Raw genomic sequence first — 27,670 nt, forward strand, 5'->3', positions numbered from 1 at the left:
AGTGCTTGATATAGCTAGTGTTTGATGTAGCCTAGTCTATGAGAGCAACATCACTATTCTTATCATGATTTGGAGCTGTACATATTTTTTTAGTTAACATTAAAAAATATATATATTGTATTTTGGGTTATGGTAAAATATAGTATTAGGAGATGGTCTAAGTTTGCTAAAGTACATTCTTAGAAAAAGGGTTCCAAAAGGGTTCTTCAGCTGACCCATCGGAGAACCCTTTTTTTCAGGTAGAACCCTTTTTGGTTCCATGAAGTGAACTCTCTCTGGAAAGAGTTTTACATGGAACTCAAAAGGGTTCTTCAAAGGGTGCTCCTTATGGGGACAGCCGAATAACTCTTTAGTTTCAAGATGGCATCGTTTCTTCTATGAATGAAGTAGTAAGCCACACCTAGGTCTAGGATACTAAATGTACTGTTCCTTACAGCAACGGGTGTCAGGGAAACATTTTTGCTAACGCCTTTTGTAGGCATTTTGCTAACATAATCAGAAAGGTTTTAAGAGAGGCGCTGCTCACCTTGTAGCCAGGACATAACAGGTGAACTCTCAACTTCAGGGCCTGGTTAGAGAGCAACTTTTTCAGTGGTTTTAACATTTTGTTCAACTTAACTATTTGTAGCGATATTAGGCTACACACGTTACCATTTCGTTGTCACTGTTAAAGTGGTTGTTTTGATTCCTTGCCGCAACATTTGTCTCTTTCCTTAATTCATGTCATTATCTGGTGTTTGGTCCTCTGAGTGGATGAATGCAGTGTATAGGAGCTCATAAACATTTTCTAACACTTCCGCTTCGAACACACCGACATAGTCATTGCATTTTGGTACACCAGAATTAAATTAATCTCCCAATGAGAGCTGCGTTTGCCTTGCAGCGTGTTGGATTTATTGAACATATGCGGTCAAACTATGTACAGCGGCTTGACAGAAATGGTAGCAGAAGTCTAATGTTGAATACATATCCAGATGATGCTGCGTACTATTTTTGCGCAATCCCTGTCGGTGTGATCAAAGCGTCACAAAACATTCCCTGTAGTCCCGCGGCCGATGGCCTCTGTTCGCCCGTAGCCTAGAAAGGCGCGCTCTTTTTCCGCGTTGAGTTATTTTTATGCTATGACATGGACCTTGGTTACAACTGTGTTCATTGCAATTTATGCTGAATTTTCCCTATCTGTTTGGTTTCATTGTTAATCTATCTACTATTTATGCTGGATTCGTGCCTTCATTGTACCCGCTTCAATGTATGCCTGAATACATCCTACAATGCAAAGAAAACAGACCACAGAAGGAATTTCCCAGTAAACTCGTAATTGGAACAGGTATCGGGTTACATTTCTCCAACGTTCCACGATTTGGGGAGACTGCGCAGTCTGTAGCCTACACTTCCCGTGGAAAGCAGCATACAAAATTGCATGTGTAAGCACAACTGAGTTTGCAGACCTGGGTTGCAGTGCAGAATGTCCCGTTGAGGAGAAGATAAAGCAACAGAAGAGGCAAGAGGACATCCAACCCAGAAACGTTCTGTTTTTCTCCATTACATACACAGCGATTCTCCACCGGGGAAAGATGGCATTTAGCCCCCGACACCTTGTCCTCAAAGTGTTTTTGGTACAGTTAATCGCCTTTCTCCAGAAAACCTCTGCAGCCCCCTCGCCCATTATCAAGTTCCCAGGAGACGATAGTCCAAAAACAGACAAAGAAGTGGCTCTGGTAAGTGTTCCTTAAACAACTTTTCATAGTGGGAATGTAATGTGACTTTTGCTTCAAAATACTTTATCGGTTATTTTCAATAAATTCAGGAATAGCAAACTTAAATGCCATTCTACCATTTGTGAGTTACTTTAAAATGACAAATCATTCATGAAACTCATAATGTTTTGGCTTCAGATACCCACTGGGTATCCAACTGTTTCCACGTCATTTCAATGAAATTACATTAAACCAACGTGGAACAGACATTGAATTGACATCTGTGCCCAGTGGGGATGTTTCATTGTGTAATGCACACAAATGTTCATGTATTCATTGATACAGTATGTCTACATGGATAAATGCACTATATAGAGTAGGAAGGCATCAGAATAGATCCTATATCAACTCATAGGCTTGTCTTGTATTCTCTTCTGCAGCACTATCTGAACAAGTTCTATGGCTGCCCACAAGACAGATGTAATCTCATGGTGCTGAAAGACACCCTGAAGAAGATGCAGAAGTTCTTCTCTCTGCAAGAGACGGGCGAGATCGACCCCAAGACAGTGGAGATCATGAAGAAGCCCCGCTGTGGAGTTCCTGATGTTGCCCAATACAACTTCTTCCACAGGAAACCCAAGTGGCAGCAAAACGCCATCACCTACAGGTCAGTGGTCAAAACATGTTTGTTTGGCCCAAATAGTGTTTTGGTATAGGGAGTTGTGCAATAGGCTTTGGACCCAATGTGCAGTAGGGTTGTACTCCATATATCTCCCTATGTTGCTGTGCAATGTGCTGACTGCTGAACTAAGGAAATGACTAAGGAAATGACTCCTCCAGCCCCTGCAGTTTGTTTTGGGGAGATGAAAACCTCAACTATGTGCTGCCCACCAACCCAACCACAATCTGCTAACTCCAAGATTCCTGTACAATGTGTGCTTGTTTGATATGCTTTATTTGAGGTTAAGAAGAGAGTAAAGTTCTGTTGTTTACATCAGCCCTTTCTGTGTCCTCATGACCACTCAGACTCACTGTATGTACCATGGAGAAAAACAAAGATGGGGAGGAGTTTACCAAAACAACAAGAGACAGAGCGTTATCCTGCTCAGACAGGCTCACATAGCAGGGGTTAGTTGCTGGACTCTCTCATGGAGCATTCTAACCACATGAGTCATAGGCAAGGCCTGAAGACTGATGGACTTTATGTCCAGAAGGGGAGTTTAGGAAAGCTCTGTTCTATTGCTTTTGTCCTGTAAATAGAAGAGAGATGGGTGTACAAGCTTTTGCCTTCTTCATTTTGACATAGGTGAATCTCACGTTTGAGGGTTTTATATGCTGACGTTGGTCCCTCTTCTGCTTGTAGTACATGCATTTCCTCAAGCATACCTAGTCAATCACACAGTAATATTCCATATATATTCCTTATGTAAGATGTATCATGCAGCACATCTTCAGCCAGGGATGAGCTGTTTAATGAGTCTCCTCCTCAGTTTCTTCTCCTCTCTGTGTTCCACCTCTCAGGATTCTAGGCCACTCTCCTGACCTGGACGAGGAGACTATTGATGACGCCTTCGTAAGGGCCTTCAAAGTCTGGAGTGACGTCACCCCACTCAAGTTCACCCGCCTCATGGATGGAGAGGCTGACATCATGATTAACTTTGGCCGTAACGGTACGGTATTACAGAACAGTGTTGACTTTTATATTCTGCTGAATGTACTGTATGAAACGTCAGCAATGCCAGATGATGAGTAGCCTAGTTAAACCAGTCTTAATTCTGCTCTCACCTTCGTTCAGACTAGTTTAACCAGGCTACTCATCATCCGGCTATTGCGCAAAAGGGCGGAAGTGGCTGGGAACTAGATTAGATGATGGGTGCTCAGTGCTGCTAATCGTATAGTGTTGTACCGTAGGCCTGCCTATGTGTGAGTTACTAGTTGCTCTTTCTCTGAGTTCCCTATGTCTCACATAAAGTCAATATTCTCGTGGCGAGGCCAGACATCAAGTAAGAACATATAGAGGTCACTGTCTGTGGTCAAAACAAGCCCAGAATGACGTGTTTTCATGACATGTCTTCATGGCACCATCCCATACGTGATCTACACTGTTGAAGTCTAACACTAGCTACTTCAGAAACAGTTGTATTCTGAGTTGAATCCATCCAGTAAGGCTGTAATTGTATACTGATCTGTGCCTTGAGTCCTTTTGTTTTAGCCCTTGTTATGTGAATCCACAGAGCATGGTGATGGCTACCCCTTCGATGGTAAAGATGGTCTGCTGGCTCATGCCTTCGCTCCTGGACCAGGCACCGGAGGAGACTCCCACTTTGATGACGACGAGCAGTGGACCCTGGGAGAAGGACAAGGTACTGGAGACTGTACTGTCTGAGTTGTAAATAAAGTCTGTAAATACGAGTTCATCCTGATCTAATATATAAACCTACTTGTTTTTACTAATCACCTATTTATTCATGGTCACACATTTTTAAAGCAATTTGCGGTTAACGTTTCACCAATGAAATGGAGATCGCTGAACCACACGGTATCTGAAACAGCTCTGTTTGAGCTCTTTGGATCATCACCTCTCCCCTCAACCCCATCCCCCTCCTTTCCACAGTTGTGAAGGTGAAGTTTGGTAATGCAGAGGGGGAGTTCTGTAAGTTCCCCTTCATGTTTATGGGGAAGGAGTACAACAGCTGTACCAATCAGGGCCGTGACGATGGATTCCTCTGGTGCTCCACCACATACAACTTTGACGACGACGGCAAATACGGTTTCTGTCCCCATGAGTGTGAGTAGGAGCCAACATGGCTGTGTTTTTCTTTTTCCTCTAAAGACTTCCTGGGTTTCTGTCCCCATGAGTGTGAGTAGGAGCCAACATGGCTGTGTTTTTCTTTTTCCTCTAAAGACTTCCTGGGTTTCTGTCCCCATGAGTGTGAGTAGGAGCCAACATGGCTGTGTTTTTCTTTTTCCTCTAAAGACTTCCTGGGTTTCTGTCCCCATGAGTGTGAGTAGGAGCCAACATGGCTGTGTTTTTCTTTTTCCTCTAAAGACTTCCTGGGTTTCTGTCCCCATGAGTGTGAGTAGGAGCCAACATGGCTGTGTTTTTCTTTTTCCTCTAAAGACTTCTTGGGTTTCTGTCCCCATGAGTGTGAGTAGGAGCCAACATGGCTGTGTTTTTCTTTTTCCTCTAAAGACTTCCTGGGTTTCTGTCCCCATGAGTGTGAGTAGGAGCCAACATGGCTGTGTTTTTCTTTTTCCTCTAAAGACTTCCTGGGTTTCTGTCCCCATGAGCTTGAGTAGGAGCCAACATGGCTGTGTTTTTCTTTTTCCTCTAGAGACTTCCTGGGTTTCTGTCCCCATGAGTGTGAGTAGGAGCCAACATGGCTGTGTTTTTCCTCTAAAGACTTCCTGGGTTTCTATCCCCATTAGTGTGAGTAGGAGCCAACATGGATGTGTTTTTCTTTTTCCTCTAAAGACTTCCTGGGTTTCTGGCCCCATGAGTGTGAGTAGGAGCCAACATGGCTGTGTTTTTCTTTTTCCACTAAAGACTTCCTGGGTTTCTGTCCCCATGAGTGTGAGTAGGAGCCAACATGGCTGTGTTTTTCTTTTTCCTCTAAAGACTTCCTGGGTTTCTGTCCCCATGAGTGTGAGTAGGAGCCAACATGGCTGTGTTTTTCTTTTTCCTCTAAAGACTTCCTGGGTTTCTGTCCCCATGAGTGTGAGTAGGAGCCAACATGGCTGTGTTTTTCTTTTTCCTCTAAAGACTTCCTGGGTTTCTGTCCCCATGAGTGTGAGTAGGAGCCAACATGGCTGTGTTTTTCTTTTTCCTCTAAAGACTTCCTGGGTTTCTGTCCCCATGAGTGTGAGTAGGAGCCAACATGGCTGTGTTTTTCTTTTTCCTCTAAAGACTTCTTGGGTTTCTGTCCCCATGAGTGTGAGTAGGAGCCAACATGGCTGTGTTTTTCTTTTTCCTCTAAAGACTTCCTGGGTTTCTGTCCCCATGAGTGTGAGTAGGAGCCAACATGGCTGTGTTTTTCTTTTTCCTCTAAAGACTTCCTGGGTTTCTGTCCCCATGAGTGTGAGTAGGAGCCAACATGGCTGTGTTTTTCTTTTTCCTCTAGAGACTTCCTGGGTTTCTGTCCCCATGAGTGTGAGTAGGAGCCAACATGGCTGTGTTTTTCCTCTAAAGACTTCCTGGGTTTCTATCCCCATTAGTGTGAGTAGGAGCCAACATGGATGTGTTTTTCTTTTTCCTCTAAAGACTTCCTGGGTTTCTGGCCCCATGAGTGTGAGTAGGAGCCAACATGGCTGTGTTTTTCTTTTTCCACTAAAGACTTCCTGGGTTTCTGTCCCCATGAGTGTGAGTAGGAGCCAACATGGCTGTGTTTTTCTTTTTCCTCTAAAGACTTCCTGGGTTTCTGTCCCCATGAGTGTGAGTAGGAGCCAACATGGCTGTGTTTTTATTTTTCCTCTAAAGACTTCCTGGGTTTCTGTCCCCATGAGTGTGAGTAGGAGCCAACATGGCTGTTTTTCCTCTAAATAGTTCCTGGGTTTCTGTCCCCATGACTGTGAGTAGGATCCAACATGGCTGTGTTTTTCTTTTTCCTCTAAAGACTTCCTGTGTTTCTGTCCCCATGAGTGTGAGTAGGAGCCAACATGGCTGTGTTTTTCTTTTTCCTCTAAAGACTTCCTGGGTTTCTGTCCCCATGAGTGTGAGTAGGAGCCAACATGGCTGTGTTTTTCTTTTTCCTCTAAAGAGTTCCTGTGATGGTATTGTGCAAAACAGTTATAGTGTGCATTTTGATATCTACATGGACTGTATAAAATTAAGAGTGTTGCATTCAGCAGTCCCTCAAGGAACGTCTATTGTGGTGTTTTAGCTATAGTTTCTGACGAGGAGTTGGCCAGGAGTTACTCCAGGTGAGAGGTTTGTGATTAGTTAGAAGAAGCTGTGTTGCTGTTGGACTGGGACCAAGTGGGTGGGAGTACATTCTGGGAAACTAGTGTTGTTGTCTGGGTCATAAAATACTCCCACTTCTCTGTGTTGCTGGGCAAGATTCATGAACCTTTTCATCAATCCTTTTGTCTGTCTGTTTGTGCTGCTGTCCATGGTACTGACATTAGGGTATAGACTCACCATAAATGAGCGCAAAGACATATTGATACATATAGGCTTACAGTCGACTCATATGAGACCAACAGTCTTATGAAACTTCCTAACTGGTTATCCTTTGATCTTGAGAAAATGGCGTACTCAGTGAAGTCTTGTGAAACATTTCTCTTGTTGATAGTTTTATAGACTGTTGATATACTGTAGCAATAAACATTTTAGTCTGGACAGAGTGGATATGTAACTGACAAACAATGATTTTGCGGTTCAGTTAGCTTAAGATTGAGTCTGTGAAATCACTCAAACTCAGGCTCAACGTAACTGTCATGGCATTTGATTCAATTATGGAAACCTGTATAGATAATTCCTTCAACTTCCTGTGTTACAGTGCTGTTCACCCTGGGTGGAAACGCGGACGGAGCTCCCTGTAAGTTCCCCTTCACGTTCCAAGGGGAGAACTATGATGGTTGCACCACTCAGGGGCGTGACGACGGCTACCGCTGGTGTGCTACGACTGAGAACTATGACAATGACAAGTCCTACGGGTTCTGCCCTGAAACAGGTGGGTTCCCAGTTCATACTGCCAACGCCCGAAGGTGTCTCTCCTTCCCTATAGCATACAAGCCTCATCAGCTGTGTTAACCCAAACAGCTAAGGGCACTGATGCATCCAACAGACCTGACTGTTGCATGGAAACCATAATCTGAGGATTATATTGAAAATATGTGTGTGCTTTCGATTGTACTTGAGCCAGGTTGTGTGTGTGTGTGCTAGCGTGTGTTAGTGGTGCGCGGGTCAGCTGTTTCTTCACCCGCCCACTATTGCTATTAACTCATCCGCAACCGCCCGACTATATGTGAATCTGAGGCCCTCACCCAACCCTAACCCGTAAATGGCTGTAAGGGAGTCAGGTGCAGGAGAGCAGTTATTGGGTAGCCAACTGAGCCTTTTATTTAGGAAAACCAAAAGCACACAGCAAAGTGTACACAAAATAACAATACGGGTTAACATAACCCAGTGCAACAGACTAACGTGAGCACAACATGAAACAGAATAAACAATACCACACAAAGACATGAGGGAAACAGAGGGTTAAATACACAACACATAATGAGGGAAATGAGAACCAGGTGTGTGGGAAAACGAGACAAGACAAATGGAAAATTTAAAATGGATCAGCGATGGCTAGAAGACCGTCGACCGCCGAGCACCGCCCGAACAAGGAGAGGCATTGACTTCGGCAGACACCGTGAATGTAGAAAATGTTTTATAGGCTACAGTCAAAGACGGCAGAACAATTTTTTGACAGGGGGTACAGGATATTTTTTTTGCCTGATTTAAATGTGTCTGCTTATAATTTGACATTTTGGTGGGCTATTTGTTAGCCAACTTGTCTATAATTAGATACATGTAGCTGTCATTATACAGTGCACACATTTTGTTACGTTACAGCCTTATTCAAAAACAAAATATATGTTTTACCCCATAATGACAAAGCGAAAACAGGTTTTTAGAATTTTGTGCAAATTTATTAAAAATACAAATCTGAAATACCTTATTTACATACACTAATGTTAAAAAGTTTGGGGTCACTTAGAAATGTCCTTGTTTTCCATGAAAACATACATGAAATGAGTTGCAAAATGAGTAGGAAATATTAAGGTTATAAATAATGATTTTTCTTTAAAATATTTTTATTTTACCCCTTTTTCTCCCCAATTTCGTGGTATCCAATTGTTGTAGTAGCTACTATCTTGTCTCATCGCTACAACTCCCGTGCGGGCTCGGGAGAGACGAAGGTTGACAGTCATGCGTCCTCCGATACACAACCAACCAAGCCGCACTGCTTCTTAACACAGCACACATCCAACCCGGAAGCCAGCCGCACCAATGTGTCGGAGGAAACACCGTGCACCTGGCCACCTGGCCTAGCGTACACTGCGCCCGGCCCGCCACAGGAGTTGCTGGTGTGCGATGAGACAAGGATATCCCTACCGGCCAAACCCTCCCTAACCCGGACGACGCTAGGCCAATTGTGCGTCGCCCCACGGACCTCCCGGTCGCGACATAGCCTGGGCACGAACCCAGAGTCTCTGGTGTCACAGCAGTACAGCGATAAATAATGAATTTTAATTGAAATAATATTGTGTCCTTCAAACTTTGCTTTCGTCAAAGAATCCTCCATTTGCAGCAACTACAGCCTTGCAAACCTTAGGCATTCTAGTTGTCAATTTGTTTAGGTAGTCTGAAGAGATTTCAGCCCATGCTTCCTGAAGCACCTCCCACAAGTTGGATTGGCTTGATGGGCACTTCTTACGGTCAAGCTGCTCCCATAACAGCTCAATAGGGTTGAGATCCGGTGACTGTGCTGGCCACTCCATTATAGACATAATACCAGCTGACTGCTTCTTGCATAGTTTGGAGCTGTGTTTTGGGTCATTGTCCTGTTGTAGGAGGAAATAGGCTCCAATTAAGAGCCGTCCACAGGGTATGGCATGGCTTTGCAAAATGAATAGCCTTCCTTCTTCAAGATGCCTCCACCATGCTTGACAGATGGCGTCAAGCACTCTCCAGCATCTTTTCATTTTTTCTCACGAATGTTCTTCTTTGTGACCCGAACACCTCAAACTTAGATTTGTCTGTCCATAACACTTAAAACAAAAAAAAAATTCCTCTGTCCAACCGGGCTGTTGGGCTCTGGCTAACCGGGCTGTCTGCATTCTGTCTCACCACCCACCACCTGCCAACCTCTCTTTTACACCACTGCTGCTCTTTGTTTATCATATATGCATAGTCACTTTAACCATATCTACATGTACATACTACATCAATCAGCCCGACTAACCGGTGTCTGTATGTAGCCTCGCTACTGTATATAGCCTCGCTACTGTTATTTTTCACTGTCTTTTTACTGTTGTTTTTATTTCTTTACTTACCTATTGTTCACCTAATACTTTTTTGTACTGTTGGTTAGAGCCTGTAAGTAAGCATTTCACTGTAAGGTCTACGACATCTGTTGTATTCAGGCGCACTTGACAAATAAACTTTGATTTGATTTCATGCTCCAGATACACAACTAGTCTAAAGAAGGCCAGTTTTATTGATTCTTTAATTAGAACAACAGTTTTCAGTTGTGCTAACATAATTGCAAAGGGGTTTTCTAATGATCAGTTAGCCTTTTAAAATGATAAACTTGGATTAGCTAGTTTCCAGCTACATTGGTCATTTACAACATTAACAATGTCCACGCTGTATTTCTGATCAATTTGATGTTATTTTAATGGACAAAAAATGTGCTTTTCTTTCAAAAACAAGGACATTTGTAAGTGACCCCAAACTTTTGAACGGTAGTGTAAGTACTCAGCCCCTTTGCTATGAGACTTGAAATGGAGCTCAGGTGCATCCTGTTTCAATTGACCATCCTTGAGATGTTTCTACAACTTTATTGGAGTCTACCTGTGGTAAATTCAGTTGATTGGACATTATTTGGAAAGGCACACACCTGTCTATATAACGTCCCACAGTTGACAGTACATGTCAGAGCAAAAACCAAGCCTTAAGGTAAAAGGAATTGCAAGAAATGCTTCATTCTGCAGGAGTTATTTTTAAGGCTATGTGAGAGGTTATAGACCTACAGTCAGTGTCCAGATTTCAGTTTCCATTAACCAATCTGAACACTAGGCTACAGTTCCCTTGACATGCCATAGGCCTATTTGAAGTCCCGTCTTGTGGCTGTGGAATTTGCGTACCACCTCACAATCATCACACATAACGTAGCCGGTACTGCTATGATCCTCTTTTACCACTTCACCAAATCTTTTCTGAACATGACTTTTCTGGCCCTCCCTCCTATTTGTTTTCAGTTCTCCTTTCACAGCTTTTGTCTTATTGAATTCAACTTCGACAATGTCCTTTATTGCATCTGTGTATTGACGTGAACTTTTTCTGCCCATTCCCAAAAGCATTATTTGGCTTTCTGCCCATTCCCAAAAGCATTATTTGGCTTTCTGCCCATTCCCAAAAGCATTATTTGGCTTTCTGCCCATTCCCAAAAGCATTATTTGACTTTCTGCCCATTCTCAAAAGCATTATTTGGTGATTGGCGGTGTAGGCTATTTGGCACATGTACAGTTAAGCCCTGAAGCTTAGGTTTATGCACTAATAACAGATAGCCTAAAATAATAAAAGGAGAAACCTCAGTGTAACCTATATATATTGCACAAGAATTATACATTTATTATACACAGTATTTAATGACCCTAAACCCATCCTCCCGGGACTGCAGGTTATGAGTCAACCTGCGCATCACTAGTGTGGGTGCTTGCATTTATTAGTCAAGGTGTGCTGTGCTGATGCCTCCATGTATTGGTGTAGGAGAATGTTATAATGTTCCAGACGTATGGTTTCCAATCTTGCAGCAGCTAGTCCTGAATGACTGTAAAAGTATTTTACTGAGTGGCTGCTGGCGGGGGTTATTTTCCATTGTGTCAGTGGGGCTGGCTCAGGGGTTTGGGGTAGAGTCGAGAGAGTGGGATATCGGGAGAGAAAGAGAGGGGGGGGGTTGAAGGCTGAGGTTTTCATCTGGTTCTAATTGGTTGGGAATGCTGGTGTGCAGTGTAGTCTTGTGTGTAAGAAGCAATGCATAAGAAACAGCCTGCTTAAAATGAAAATTGCACAGGCCCAGTATTGTGCTGTACCAACCCAGATATAATATTATCATGCAGGAAAAAAAAGCCACTTTTTGGTTTTGTTTTGGATATACTGTAGATACAAAATACATCTGATGTCAATGTCATTACAGTAATGATAGTTTCTCATGCAAATCCATTTAGCAATTCAACCCAAATCAAGTTGATCACTTTTAGCACGACCTCATCGGCACATTAACAAAAGTCCATTTGGTCCTGAAATATGTATTGTTGTTCACCCATGCAGCCATGTCCACCGTTGGAGGAAACTCTGAGGGTTCCCCCTGTGTGTTCCCCTTCACGTTCCTTGGAGACACTTATGACAGTTGCACCGCCTCTGGACGTAGCGACGGTAAGATGTGGTGCGCCTCCACCAAGAGCTACGACGACGACCGCAAGTGGGGCTTCTGTCCTGATCAGGGTAAATATGTCATCAATGACCTTTGACATTATGCTTGTTTGTAGGTGGTTTTAGCAGTTTAGTGGACAATGACAATTCATGTATATTTATTTGAATCATTTGTATTATTATTCTGTTTTATTCATTATTGTATTCAGTCATTGTCTATGCAGAATGAAGGGAAAGTGGCCAACAGGAATTTCCCAACATGGAAACTATTTTCATTCACCTGAATATAACTTGACTTGTTATGCTTTGAATATGTGTTGCTGTATCTCTCACTCCTATTGGTGTTGTCCAGGCTACAGTCTGTTCCTGGTTGCGGCCCATGAGTTTGGCCACGCCCTGGGCTTGGAACACTCCCAGGACCCTGGTGCTCTGATGGCCCCCATGTACACCTTCACCAAGAACTTTAGACTGTCCAACGACGACATCAAGGGCATCCAGGAGCTCTATGGTCAGTTTGAAATTCTTATGTACTGCTTATGGGTTATGAATGTGTTATGAAGTCATTATGTAGGTACCTTTCAAATAATGTGTAACCATGACTTCACCCGCTGTTCATAACCAGAGTGCTTTGGTGAATGTCCTGCAGGTAACAAATGTATTTCTCCTTGTTGAAGGATATCAATCTCATCTACTCAATGCTCACCATGTTGCCTCTCCTTTTCCTCTCAGGTGCTGGTACAGACAAGCCTGTGCCTCCCACCCAGGGCCCAGTCACTCCTATGGACATCTGTAATGAACCTGTGGTGTTTGATGCTGTGGCCCAGATCAGAGGAGAGACCTTCTTCTTCAAGGACAGGTAAATGATTTACTGGGGATTCTACAGTATTACTTCTGATCGCCAATGGTTAGAGCAACATTTGACCTTTTTAGGTAATTAACTTTTGTTTGGCAACATGCTTTTTGAGAAGACCAATCTGACCACTGATCTGTCTAAACAGGCAGAAAGAACATTTAACCTGATGACTCTTATTTTAGACTCTGTGGTTAGTCATTGGAGCAGACCAGTCCACAAGTTAGACCTCACAATCCACAACTAAATAATTTCACCACAAACAATGGGTAGTTAAATAGGTGGCTTTGTTTGGTCTCAGAATGAATTACTTTCTCTTGGCAATCAGTTGTTTTGTTTGAATGAAGGGGGTGGTGTTATCTCTGTTTGTCTGAGCTCTAATTCTTAGCATAAGTATACAGTTATGAAAGAACTGGTAATAATAACAACTTTCACAATCCTGTATCAACTATGGTAAACCAAAATGGCTGCCTGTTATTCAGATTGTAAACGAGAGCCTACTATACAGTACAGGGTACAGACTTCAACTGGGATTGTCCTATGTAGTGTAGAAAAGGAATAGGCTTTCTGTATCTCTCCATCTTACATTATCTGTTGTGGTTCATTCTGAGCTTTCCATGACTCAGTGTACTTTCCCTCAGAAACATGAACTCTTCACCACAACAGATTAATCCTGTCTGGGACAAATTATGTTAGGAACACTTTCAACCCAAACAATAAGCAATTGCATGCCATCCAAATGACAAAATGTTGACTGAAAAGCAGGTTTAGATTAGGATTCATTGGACATTTATATGTTCCTTCTCAGACTTTGCCGCCACATCTTTTAGCCTTCAAGGTTTTAAGGTGAGCTTTACTATATAGCTGTCATTGCTGACTTGGAACGGTGTCCAAAGCAAACAAGTAGACTGCCTGGCTTTGCCCCCTGCACACCCTGAGTCAGGGGCTGGAGGGAAACCACCCTCAAATCATGCTTACAAATCCTGCTTTAGTTCATAGAATCCTGCTTTAGTTCATAGAATCCTGCTTAGTTCATGGAATCCTGCTTTAGTTCATGGAGTCCTGCTTTAGTTCATGGAGTCCTGCTTTAGTTCACGGAGTCCTGCTTTAGTTCACGGAGTCCTGCTTTAGTTCACGGAGTTCTGCTTTAGTTCACGGAGTCCTGCTTTAGTTCATGGAGTCCTGCTTTAGTTCATGGAGTCCTGCTTTAGTTCACGGAGTCCTGCTTTAGTTCACGGAGTCCTGCTTTAGTTCACGGAGTCCTGCTTTAGTTCACGGAGTCCTGCTTTAGTTCACGGAGTCCTGCTTTAGTTCACGGAGTCCTGCTTTAGTTCACGGAGTCCTGCTTTAGTTCACGGAGTCCTGCTTTAGTTAAGCGTTAAGTCTTTACTCGCTGTGGTTCACCATGCATTAACACTGTCCAGGGAACAGGGACAAACATCATGCTGAAGGCTGTTCTGTGGACTATAAACTACTGTATAAACAATGTCGTGTTTGGTTGATGTGTCAACGTAATATTCACTGTTAAAGGAGAGAGAACTGGCAATTAAAACCGGAGTATGGTTTTAACAGTCTCAATAGTTAGTTTAGAAATGATTTGACTATGCCTGTAAGTCATATCTTTGATTGGGTTAGTTTGGTTATTTTTTAGGTATTTCATCTGTCTGCTGCTCAAACATCCTAGAGAATACCTATACAATGATGTGTTGTGGACAAGACACTGGACTTGGGGATTTCAGGAGAGATTCTCCATTTCCTCATCAGCAAGATCATTGTCTCATTCAAAATGATTTGCGGTGTTCTAGTTCCATGATATCATTAACAATGACACATATTCAATGATAGCTATTATTATGGGGTGTGTCTCTCAGATGGAGGGAAATGCCATTACGGAGGGAGTTACGGCTGTAGGATCTTAATTTGAGCCAGTTTGCTACAGTAGGAAAATAATCCTGAAGCAAAAGGAAATGTGAATAATTATGTGGATCATAATTCATGGATATTTTTGTAGGTGTTGATACATTTTAAGTTAGTGCAAATCAAGTCTGAAATGTTAGTGGAAATTACAAACTTTAGAAGCCTTTTAAAAACGTGAATAAACTGCTGTGCAGGAAAATTCTCATCAACAAAAGAGTGGTCAAATTAAGATCCGACATCTCTATGGAGGAGTTACAATACCATACCCATGGCTGCAAGATATCTGGACTCAGAGGGCCAGTTAGGCTGTATCTCAGGTTTCAGTGGTGGGATGACTTTGGTCCCTAGTTATTCATTGTTGGCTCTAGGTCACCAGATGGTTTAGCTATCAGAGCCATGGAGCAGAGGAGTAAGAAGAGATGGAACAGAGACGCGAGAGTGAGAAGAGATTCAATATAGAGACAAAGAGTGAGGAGAGATGGACACTCAAGTCAATAAGCAAAGGTTAGGATAGAGACTACTAAGGTTATTGGCATTTCGTTTCCTCAGACACATTTTTTTTCGTGGAGCTGTCAACCAATCAAGGTTAATAAAAATAGCCTAGGCCCATTAGGATATTGATTTCTGTGTGCATCCGTTTTGTTTTCTTCTGCTTCTCCCTAGTTTTAGTCAGTAGACAGATAAATAGGGAAGTCACAGACTGGAGGGCAGTCACCAGTCTAGTGGGTCAATGTAATGTCTGGAGGGCAGTCACCAGTCTAGTGGGTCAATGTAATGTCTGGAGGGCAGTCACCAGTCTAGTGGGCCAATGTAATGTCTGGAGGGCAGTCACCAGTCTAGTGGGTCAATGTAATGTCTGGAGGGCAGTCACCAGTCTAGTGGGCCAATGTAATGTCTGGAGGGCAGTCACCAGTCTAGTGGGCCAATGTAATGTCTGGAGGGCAGTCACCAGTCTAGTGGGCCAATGTAATGTCTGGAGGGCAGTCACCAGTCTAGTGGGTCAATGTAATGTCTGGAGGGCAGTCACCAGTCTAGTGGGCCAATGTTATGTCTGGAGGGCAGTCACCAGTCTAGTGGGCCAATGTAATGTTTGGAGGGCAGTCACCAGTCTAGTGGGCCAATGTAATGTCTGGAGTCTGGAGGGCAGTCACCAGTCTAGTGGGTCAATGTAATGTCTGGAGGGCAGTCACCAGTCTAGTGGGCCAATGTAATGTCTGGAGGGCAGTCACCAGTCTAGTGGGCCAATGTAATGTCTGGAGGGCAGTCACCAGTCTAGTGGGCCAATGTAATGTCTGGAGGGCAGTCACCAGTCTAGTGGGCCAATGTAATGTCTGGAGGGCAGTCACCAGTCTAGTGGGCCAATGTAATGTCTGGAGGGCAGTCACCAGTCTAGTGGGTCAATGTAATGTCTGGAGGGCAGTCACCAGTCTAGTGGGTCAATGTAATGTCTGGAGGGCAGTCACCAGTCTAGTGGGCCAATGTAATGTCTGGAGGGCAGTCACCAGTCTAGTGGGTCAATGTAATGTCTGGAGGGCAGTCACCAGTCTAGTGGGTCAATGTAATGTCTGGAGGGCAGTCACCAGTCTAGTGGGCCAATGTAATGTCTGGAGTCTGGAGGGCAGTCACCAGTCTAGTGGGTCAATGTAATGTCTGGAGGGCAGTCACCAGTCTAGTGGGTCAATGTAATGTCAGGAGGGCAGTCACCAGTCTAGTGGGCCAATGTAATGTCTGGAGGGCAGTCACCAGTCTAGTGGGCCAATGTAATGTCTGGAGTCTGGAGGGCAGTCACCAGTCTAGTGGGTCAATGTAATGTCTGGAGGGCAGTCACCAGTCTAGTGGGTCAATGTAATGTCTGGAGGGCAGTCACCAGTCTAGTGGGCCAATGTAATGTCTGGAGGGCAGTCACCAGTCTAGTGGGTCAATGTAATGTCTGGAGGGCAGTCACCAGTCTAGTGGGTCAATGTAATGTCTGGAGGGCAGTCACCAGTCTAGTGGGCCAATGTAATGTCTGGAGTCTGGAGGGCAGTCACCAGTCTAGTGGGTCAATGTAATGTCTGGAGGGCAGTCACCAGTCTAGTGGGCCAATGTAATGTCTGGAGGGCAGTCACCAGTCTAGTGGGTCAATGTAATGTCTGGAGGGCAGTCACCAGTCTAGTGGGTCAATGTAATGTCTGGAGGGCAGTCACCAGTCTAGTGGGCCAATGTAATGTCTGGAGTCTGGAGGGCAGTCACCAGTCTAGTGGGTCAATGTAATGTCTGGAGGGCAGTCACCAGTCTAGTGGGCCAATGTAATGTCTGGAGGGCAGTCACCAGTCTAGTGGGTCAATGTAATGTCTGGAGGGCAGTCACCAGTCTAGTGGGCCAATGTAATGTCTGGAGGGCAGTCACCAGTCTAGTGGGCCAATGTAATGTCTGGAGGGCAGTCACCAGTCTAGTGGGCCAATGTAATGTCTGGAGGGCAGTCACCAGTCTAGTGGGCCAATGTAATGTCTGGAGTCTGGAGGGCAGTCACCAGTCTAGTGGGTCAATGTAATGTCTGGAGGGCAGTCACCAGTCTAGTGGGCCAATGTAATGTCTGGAGGGCAGTCACCAGTCTAGTGGGCCAATGTAATGTCTGGAGTCTGGAGGGCAGTCACCAGTCTAGTGGGTCAATGTAATGTCTGGAGGGCAGTCACCAGTCTAGTGGGCCAATGTAATGTCTGGAGGGCAGTCACCAGTCTAGTGGGTCAATGTAATGTCTGGAGGGCAGTCACCAGTCTAGTGGGCCAATGTAATGTCTGGAGGGCAGTCACCAGTCTAGTGGGCCAATGTAATGTCTGGAGGGCAGTCACCAGTCTAGTGGGCCAATGTAATATCTGGAGTCTGGAGGGCAATCACAAGTCTAGTGGGTCAATGTAATGTCTGGAGTCTGGAGGGCAATCACAAGTCTAGTGGGTCAATGTAATGTCTGGAGTCTGGAGGGCAATCACAAGTCTAGTGGGTCAATGTAATGTCTGGAGTCTGGAGGGCTACTAGACTGGACACTGTGTACATCAGTTTAAAAGTGTTGGTGTGGGTAGAATCATCTCTCTAATGTCTCTGGTGTAGGTAGAATCCTCTCTATATTCTCTCTGGTGTAGGTAGAATCCTCTCTAATCTCTCGGGTGTAGGTAGAATCCTCTCTAATCTCTCGGGTGTAGGTAGAATCCTCTCTTAATATCTCTGGTGCAGGTAGAATCCTCTCTCTAATCTCTCTGGTGTAGGTAGAATCCTCTCATCTCTCTGGTGTAGGTAGAATCCTCTCTATATTCTCTATGGTGTAGGTAGATTCCTCTCTATATTCTCTCTGGTGTAGGTAGAATCCTCTCTATATTCTCTCTGGTGTAGGTAGAATCCTCTCTAATCTCTCGGGTGTAGGTAGAATCCTCTCTTAATATATCTGGTGCAGGTAGAATCCTCTCTCTAATCTCTCTGGTGTAGGTAGAATCCTCTCATCTCTCTGGTGTAGGTAGAATCCTCTCTATGTTATCTATGGTGTAGGTAGAATCCTCTCTATATTCTCTCTGGTGTAGGTAGAATCCTCTCTATATTCTCTCGGGTGTAGGTAGAATCCTCTCTTAATATCTCTGGTGTAGGTATAATCCTCTCTTAATATCTCTGGTGTAGGTAGAATCCTCTCTCTAATATCTCTGGTGTAGGTAGAATCCTCTCTCTAATATCTCTGGTGTAGGTAGAATCCTCTCTAATCTCTCTGGTGTAGGTAGAATCCTCTCTCTAATCTCTCTGGTGTAGGTAGAATCCTCTCTCTCTGGTGTAGGTAGAATCCTCTCTCTCTGGTGTAGGTAGAATCCTCTCTCTAATCTCTCTGGTGTGGGTAGAATCCTCTCTTTAATCTCTCTGGTGTAGGTAGAATCCTCTCTCTAATCTCTCTGGTGTAGGTAGAATCCTCTCTCTCTGGTGTAGGTAGAATCCTCTCTCTAATCTCTCTGGTGTAGGTAGAATCCTCTCTCTAATCTCCCCTGTCTCAGCATGTTGATGGAAAGCAGATCTGGACATGAAGGATGAGTAAGACATGCTGGTGGTCTAACTTCATTGTGTGCTCAGCACCTTATTTACAGTCAATGGCTCAGCACAGGGCTGGGTGGGAAGTCTGCAGAATAATCCACTGAACTGAACCCACTGTTCACTGATTTTTTTATTTTTTTTATTTAACCTTTATTTAGTTAGGCAAGTCAGTTAAGAACACATTCTTATTTACAATGACGGCCTACATCGGCCAAACCCAGACTACGCTGGGGCAATTGTGCACCGCCCTACGGAACTCCCAATCACTGACACTGAACACAGACAGCCCTGCTAGCTAGGTTTCTCTAACCTCTCTGGCTACATCTTATGCAGGAAGTGTATTACATGTGCATCCAGAATGTGACAAGAGTGAGTGTAATGATGAAATCTCTGTGACCCAGATATAGTATTTCCTGTAATCTCACAATCAGAGGTGGACATGAATTGTATCCCCTTACACTGTGTATAAGACAGTAGTTTTGGAATTGTTAGTTAGATTACTTGTTGGTTATTACTGCATTGTCGGAACTAGAAGCACAAGCATTTCGCTACACTCGCATTAACATCTGCTAACCATGTGTATGTGACAAATAAAATTTGATTTGATTTGAATTGTCTTCCTGTCTGATTCAGGGTCAGGTTGGCTTGTTTTGTGGGACTAATTCAACATACCTCAACCTTGAGTAGATTGCTATAGCAGATCATCATATTGTCCATATCTGCATAGCATTTTATAACCATTAACAGGCTTTATCTATCTGAGAAGTATCTGGCTCTTTGAAAAATAGGTCAATGGACAAGACTTGTGGAGCTGCTGCTGCTGTTGTTGCTCATGCAGCTGCCTGTTGGAAATCTGGGCAAGACGGGTCTTGTTCCCCTGGCTTCGATAAACCCCGGTCCTAACGAGAACCAGATGCTGAATGAATCAGGCTATTGTGGCTTCGCTGCCTGGGCTGCTGAAACTCTCCCTCTCACTCACTGCCCCACTCTCTATTTCCCCCTTTACTTTCCCCTCTCACATCTCTTACTGTCCTTCACTTTCCCCTCTCTCTTTCACTCTTCCCTCCTCTCCCCTCTCCCTCTTTCCTACTCGCCGCTCTCTCTTTCTTCTCCCCTTCCTCGCTCCTTCTCTTCCATCTCCCCTATCCCCTTCCCCCCTCTCCTCTCTTCCCCACTGCCCTCTACTCTCCCTTCATCTGACCCCCCACCCCTTTCTCCCTTCTCTCCTCTCAGCCCCCTCTTACATGATTTGAACCAGTAGGTAACTCCTCTCTGCTCTCTCTATCAGGTTCATATTCAGGTCAACCAACTTCCGGGGCAAGCCTTCAGGTCCCATGCTGGTAGCCACCTACTGGCCTGAGCTCCCGGTCACCATCGACGCTGCCTATGAGAACCCACTGGAGGAGAAGACTGTGTTCTTCGCAGGTAATGTATGTATGGGAGACTGAGTTGTGTCATCCACCGTTGAGATACAGTGCCTTCAGAAAGTATTCAGACTTTTTCCAAATTTTGTAACGTTACAGCTTTATTCTAAAATTGCTTTTTTTTATCACACTATCCCATAATGACAAAGCGAAAACAGGTTTTTAGATTTTGGGGGAAATGTATTAAAAATAAAAGTATTCAGACCCTTTCTCAGACTCAAAATTAAGCTCAGGTGCATCCTGTTTATATTGATCATCCTTGAGATGTTTCTACAACTTGATTGGAGTCCACCTGTGGTAAATTCAATTGATTGAAAAACATGAGCTGGCGCACACACACCCATCATTTTTTTTTTGTGTGGAGTTGCTGACTAACGGCAAATAAACTATAAAAATAAAGAGAATCACACACTCCATATATAAACTCCCAGTCATTTATTGGGTAAATCACCAACGTTTCAGCATCACTGTGCCATTTCGGACATGATTTGGTAAGACACATACCTGTCTATTTAAGGTCCCACAGTGGACAGTGCATGTCAGAGCAAAAACCAAGCCATGATGTCGAAGGCATTGTCCATAGAGCTCCAAGACAGGATTGCGTCGAGGCACAGATCTGGGTAAGGGTACCAAAACAATTCTGCAGCATTGAAGGTCCCCAAGAACACAGTGGCCTCAATAATTCTTAAATGGAAGAAGTTTGGAACCACCAAGACTTTTCCTTGAGTTGGCCGCCCGGCCAAACTGAGCAATGGGGGAGAAGGGCCTTGGTCAGGGAGGTGACCAAGAACTCCATGGTCACTCTGACAGAGCTCTAGAGTTCCTCTGTGGAGATGGGAGAACCTTCCAGAAGAACAACCATCTCTGCAGCACTCCACCAATCAGGCCTTTATGGTAGAGTGGCCAGACGGAAGCCACTCCTCAGTAAAAGCCACATGATACCCCGCTTGGAGTTTGCCAAAAGGCACCTAAAGACTCTCAGACCATGAGAAACAAGATTCACTGGTCTGATGAAACCAAGATCAAACTCTTTGGTCTGAATGCCAAGCGTCACATCTGGAGGAAACCTGGCACCATCCCTACAGTGAAGCGTGGTGGTGGCAGCATCATGCTGTGAGGATGTTTTTCAGTGGCAGGGACTGGGAGACTAGTCAGGATAGAGCAAAGTACAGAGAGATCCTTGATGAAAACCTGCCCCAGAGTGCTCAGAGTGATCAGGACCTCAGAACCTCAGACTGGGACGAAGGGTCCCCTTCAAACAGGACAACGACCCTAAGCACACAGCCAAGACAACGCAGGAGTGGCTTCAGGACAAGTCTCTGAATGTCCTGTTTTTGCTTTGTGATTATGGGGTATTGTGTGTAGATTGTTGCGGAAAAAACAAAATTTTATTAATTTTAGAATAAGGCTGTAACGTATCAAAATATGGAAAAAGTCAAAGGGTCTGAATACTTTCCGATTGCACTGTACATACGTACATACATTACATACGGTACATAATAGGGTTGAATATTTTACAAATGTTCCATCCCTAGAATAAATCACTTTTCTCCCGGTAATTTGGCTAAAACCAGAAGTGTCATTGAAAAGCATTATAAGGAATATAAATATGTCTGGATTTGATTAGAGCTTTGATCAGCATGAAGATTAAAACCTGATGCTACCTGAGCCTGACGAGCCATCCATATATTAAATAGATTTAATGAGACATATATTAAATACATTTTATGAGACACACATTAAATACATTTTATGAGCCCTACATTAACCACATTTAATGAACCCAAACCCAAAAAAGCCCAAGTAATTGTGCCGTTATCCAATAAATGCCCATAGTTGTCCATATGCTCTCTTTGATAGATAAATTAAATGAAATCTCCCGTAGGCTAATCTTAATCAGTATTACTGTACTGTATTGTATTATACTGTATTATATGGGCTGGAATTACGCACATCATTCAAACCATGATAAAGCAGAATAGAACATGCAATTCTGAAGCAGCATATGTGGCCTACAAAGTTAAAGTATAGCCTAGAAATGTGATTTTAATTTTGGAATTTGTACAATTAGTAGGCTGAAGCTTTCTTCCTTTCGCTTTCTTCCTCGCTTTCAACAGTTAAATTAAATACGTTTTGTTGTCCTTATCTTCATCATTCTAATAAACATCCTTGAGCAATATAGGACCAGAATTAGATGTAGAAGGCTTCCACTTCTCTTCATGAAGATTGAATGGTTATGGGTCTGAATAAATAACTGTTATAACCTACCACCATCGTGAGTTCGCTCTTCTTTCAAACTACCTGTTTGTTCTATTGGCTGCTTTATTTAACATTCAGCAAAAAAAGAGCTTGCGTCCCTTTTCCAATAGTCTACTGGTATAATTGTCTATTGTCCAGCAAGCTATTCTAGTCTGGCTTTTCCTGCATGGAACTCCAAGAGCTAAGGGGCATTTTTAAGGAGGCCAGGGGAGCAGAGGTGCTTGGGTATTGCGCAAGAGACAGAGGCTATAAGTTATAAGCTTATTATGCATAACCCATCATTAATTAGCTAAATATAAGGTTAATACCTTATTGAATGTATTACCTGATAGCGGTAGGTGAGGACATCCTATATATAGGGCTGTATGTCAATCTAGAACAGGATGATCTATTTTGAATGGAGTTGATGGAGAGAGAGACTGCGATTTGGGCACTGATTTAAAGCAACAACAGGCTGTTTTAAAACTCTGCAGCTGCAATACAAAACACGTTCTATCTTTACAGTTAAAAAACAAGGCGACCCCTGGAAGCCAGATGGAGATGGTGCATTCAGTCTTTATATTACTGAGCATAGACTATGCTGTAGCAAATGTAGGCCCACCTGTCACAAGAAGAAAAGTTACCATGATGAGATGATAGGTCTATATGCACAGTGAACTACGCTCCATACTGAGATGGGCTGTCTGTCCCCACCCTGAGATGGGCTGTCTGTCCCCACCATGAGATGGGCTGTCTGTCCCCACCCTGAGATGGGCTGTCTGTCCCCACCCTGAGATGGGCTGTCTGTCCCCACCCTGAGATGGGCTGTCTGTCCCCACCCTGAGATGGGCTGTCTGTCCCCACCCTGAGCGTTGATTCATCATGCAGAGGGCGTTGAATAGCCAGATTTAGAAATTGCTAATAATTCAACAATTCCATTTCACCCCATGCTGTTTATCTAAATAATGTATTATAATTTACTGGTTTCTCACAGTTACTGTATTTATCCTGGGAAAAGGGAGTGGTAAATCTCAGTAACCGGTTTCTCAGTTACTGTATTTATCCTGGGAAAGGGGAGTGGTAAAATCTCGGTAACCGGTTTCTCAGTTACTGTATTTATCCTGGGAAAAGAGAGTGGTAAATCTCAGTAACCGGTTTCTCAGTTACTGTATTTATCCTGGGAAAAGGAGTGGTAAATCTCGGTAACCGGTTTCTCACAGTTACTTTATTTATCCTGGGAAAAGAGAGTGGTAAATCTCAGTAACCGGTTTCTCAGTTACTGTATTTATCCTGGGAAAAGGGAGTGGTAAATCTCAGTAACCGATTTCTCACAGTTACTGTATTTATCCTGGGAAAAGGGAGTGGTAAATCTCAGTAACCGGTTTCCCACCATTCAACCCTAATACATACATACAGTTTTTTGGTATGTATGAATGGGAGAGTATGTAGATTAGTTGTCATTCACTGTTGATACCCAGGAGAACAATCCAGGATTGCACGCTTGCATATATGCATTTCATTTTTGTGCTTATTGACTTGATCAGAAAAACACACAATGACATTTTAATGTCTGTTTCCTCTCTCTATCACCGTTAAACGGCTGTGACAATTTCCAGTAAATAACATCCTATTTCTAAGAAGTTCACCGTTAGGAGAATCATAAGTGTGTCTTTTAGTATTTCAGTCAAGTAAACTGCTAGTATGTGGTTTGGACATTAGTACTGTAAGTAGTAATTAGTGGTTTATAATACATGCATTGTAGAAGCATGCCATTCTCCTTTAGAAAAGCTCCATGAAATCAGAGCCCTTCCAAAACATAGTGTCTCTATTTAAGAAGATTAATGCTTGGCCTTGTAGAACAGAACCATTTATTTTCCATCCAGCCCTTCAATTGTAAAGCTAGGAGTCACATTTCCTCAATCATTTATCCAGTCCTCCCTAACCACAAGATATGATCAAATGTTAGCCTGGCCCCAGATCTGTTTGTGCTGTCTTTCTAACTCTGATCATTGTCTCTGTGGCTAATGAAAATGTAAGAGTTTAGAGAAACTCTATCCTCACAAACCCTTCCCTGTGAGCATCTTGACCTGTGCTCATTTTCCATCTCTCCCCTCCTCTCTCTCATATAGGCAATGAGATGTGGATCTTCAATGCAGACCAGATAGAGAAAGGCTACCCCAAGAGGATCTCCTCTATAGGCCTGCCCACAGACCTGAAAGGCATTGACGCAGCCTTCTCCTTTGGAAAGAGCCAGAAGACCTACCTGTTCGCTGGAGACCAGTTCTGGAGGTGAGTCACCACAACACAACCCCTATCAAAGCCTGTGTCTGATCCACTCAGGATTGTAGCGATGACATCGCTATAGAATTAGAATTACTTTAAAATCTAATTCTATAGACGTCACTGTGTGTTGATGTGTTGGTGTGCTGCTGTGCTGAGCCATGTCTGCTTTTAATGAGAGACCTTAGCTTCCAATGGACTGTTAAAACAGCTCACTCTGCTCTTACCTAATACAGGGATAATGTAAGATACTGTTGCTGTATGTAATTAACTATTGCATGACTGCTGTGATTTGTCAACCAAAACGGCCCAATCTTCTCGTACCTAACAGACTAACATAGTATTATGTACTTAACATAGCATCGTGTACTCATGACTAAACATTGATATCATGGCCTCTGTGTGTCATCATGCCCCTCCAGGTACAATGAAGCCAAGAAAAAGATGGACCCTGGCTTCCCCAAGCTCATCGCTGACTCCTGGAACGGAATCCCAGACGGCATTGACTCTGCCTTTAGTCTGAATGGCATCGGTAAGCATACTAGAATACAATACTGTATAATAGATACTTTATTGAACATCACTTAGAGTGACATCACCACACACATAGAGCAGGGGGATAGAGGTAGAGAGGGAGACAGAGAGGGGGGAGGGATATAGAGAGAGATACTCACTGGACACAGACATCAATTCAACGTCTATTCCACTTTGGTTCAATGTAATTTCATTGATCTGACGTGGAAACAATGTTGCTTCAACCAGTGTGTGCCCAGTGGGATATCTACTGAAGAGAGAAATAGAGAGAGAGATGTCAACTGGAGAGGTAGCTGGGGCCTGTGTGAACATGGAGGGAGCACTGCTTCCTGCTTCAGTCTGAGCTGTACTGACACACCACTGGCTGCAGGCTTACATTCCTGGCAGTTAGAACCCAACCTGACCCAGCCAGTCCTCTCATTATGAACTGGCACCTGGCCTTAAAGCTGGAATCCTTAGTGGTGAAACTGCCACGTCTGTTTAGATATTACAACAACAAAGACGTTACTTAAAACAACCAAAACTGTTTTATTCCCTCTGACATTATTGCACTGCACATCATTGCACGCCCGATAGGCAGGAGGAGAGAGAGCAAGGAGAGAGTAGAGGCAGGAGGAGAGAGAGTAGAGGCAGGAGGAGAGAGAGTAGAGGCAGGAGGAGAGAGAGTAGAGGCAGGAGGAGAGAGAGTAGAGGCAGGAGGAGAGAGAGTAGAGGCAGGAGGAGAGAGAGTAGAGGCAGGAGGAGAGCGAGAGCAAGGAGAGAGAGTAGAGGCCGGAGGAGAGAGCAAGGAGGGAGAGTAGAGGCAAGAGGAGAGAGAGCAAGGAGAGGGGGCAGAAGCAGGAGGAGAGAGAGAGCAGAAGCAGGAGGATAGAGAGCAAGGAGAGAAAGTAGAGGCAGGAGGAGAGAGAGTAGAGGGAGGAGAGAGAGAGCAAGGAGAGAGAGTAGAGGCCGGAGGAGAGAGCAAGGAGGGAGGGTAGAGGCAGGAGGAAAGAGATTAGAGGTAGGAGGTGAGAGAGAGCAAGCAGCGAGAGTAGTATAACATAGGAGGTAAATCTTACATCTATGGCAGTTAACCAGGGTTTTTTTATACCCTTGCTTCTGACACACATACTATACATCACACACCGCGCTTCCCGACTAAGAAACAGTGTTTGATAGAGCCAGCGTGTGCTGCTTCACAGAGGTACCTCTGTCTTCATTCTAATTAGCCTGAGCTCCTCCACCGCTGATTCCTGATTGGGTGTTTTTACTGAGGAGACGAGTGACATCATCATGTCCTCTTCCTCTGGCTTCTAAGCTTCTAGGGGACATATTTTACACTAACTCACATTTTCCCTTCTAGTGTGTAAGGCCTCGTGGCTTGCTCAAGGTGAAATTAGATGTATATTTGATGCACTGAATGCGATGATTTTGATGTACCTTGTCTCTCATCATAATGTTTGTGTTTTCCAGATTACACCTACTTCTTCAAAGGTGCCCACTACTTCAAAATGGATGACAGTAGCCTGAAGATCGTCAAACTGGGCGAGATTACAAAGGACTGGCTGGGTTGTCACTAAGCAGCAGTGAGACGCATAGACGTTGGCTAAGCTCTCAGCAGACTGATTCCCCCATCCCTATCCAACCAGCCTATCCTGCACCCTAGCCTAGAAACTAAAGACACCCTCTAACACACCGTGGGACCATCTACACAGGCTGAACATAGGCAACAGGATTTTGTATTATATTACTGTGTGATATTATCAGTTTCTATGTTATGATGATGCAGATTTACTTTGATCTCTTTACCCCGTTGTTTGTTATTAGAAACTCAGACATCCGGTATGTCCACACTACATAGAGACAGGCAGTGTTGTACTGGAAGATATTCTGCTATATAAATGTAGCTTCACCTGAGCAGTATTGCATCACCTGAAGAATGAATGCTGTCTATATTTACTGCTATGTCTGCAATCTAGAGACTACATGATACTGCAATAGAATGAGAAATAGTCGATAGTAATTTCAGTGTTGTGGAATACATTTGAAAATATGAATTTGCACAATATGTCTGGACAGATAATGGTGCTTATAGAAAATGCTTATTTGCATGATCCTATATTTGATGTGCAGTTTTTCTACATTCTTTTCAGACTATTTTCAGAAGTAAGTACTTATAGACACACCTTATTCTTCAAATAGGGCTAGCACTTTGTATTAGACTATACAGGGGTACTGCACAAATATGGAGTCCAAATTCTCAATTTTGTAGGATCTGTCTATTGTTTCACTGATGGTACAGGGAGATGAAAGGCACGGACTGCCTAGAGACTGTATCTGGTTTGTTGTTGCATGATGGAGTCATGACAAGAAGTACCACAGAAGTATTGTGTAATAATCTTTTTCTATTGTTGTTTTGATACTAGTCATTTTGTTTTGATTCGTATGCTTTTTTATAATGTTTTGTGCAATGTGTCATTCTCTGTCTAAAATAATAAAGATGGATGGTCAATACATGTTGTGAGTGTGAGAGAAAAGCCCTTGATGTTTCTTACCAGAT

At 43.6% G+C, this 27,670-nt stretch overlaps 1 protein-coding gene across 1 annotated transcript; it reads left to right on the forward strand.

Moving 5' to 3' along the window:
• Nucleotides 1-27,624, forward strand: LOC139384432 (72 kDa type IV collagenase-like). The gene is made up of 13 exons (XM_071129197.1): nt 1-1,718; nt 2,138-2,364; nt 3,219-3,367; nt 3,932-4,060; nt 4,312-4,485; nt 7,196-7,369; nt 11,743-11,916; nt 12,197-12,352; nt 12,574-12,700; nt 19,944-20,080; nt 24,447-24,606; nt 25,020-25,129; nt 26,584-27,624. Exons 1-13 carry the CDS (start codon nt 1,575-1,577, stop codon nt 26,688-26,690), a joined length of 1,968 nt encoding a protein of 655 aa, XP_070985298.1. The 5' UTR covers nt 1-1,574; the 3' UTR covers nt 26,691-27,624.
• Nucleotides 27,625-27,670: the final 46 nt, after the last annotated feature.

This window comes from Oncorhynchus clarkii, chromosome 26, assembly GCF_045791955.1.
Source record: "Oncorhynchus clarkii lewisi isolate Uvic-CL-2024 chromosome 26, UVic_Ocla_1.0, whole genome shotgun sequence".
In the NCBI taxonomy this organism is placed as follows: Eukaryota; Metazoa; Chordata; class Actinopteri; order Salmoniformes; family Salmonidae; genus Oncorhynchus; species Oncorhynchus clarkii.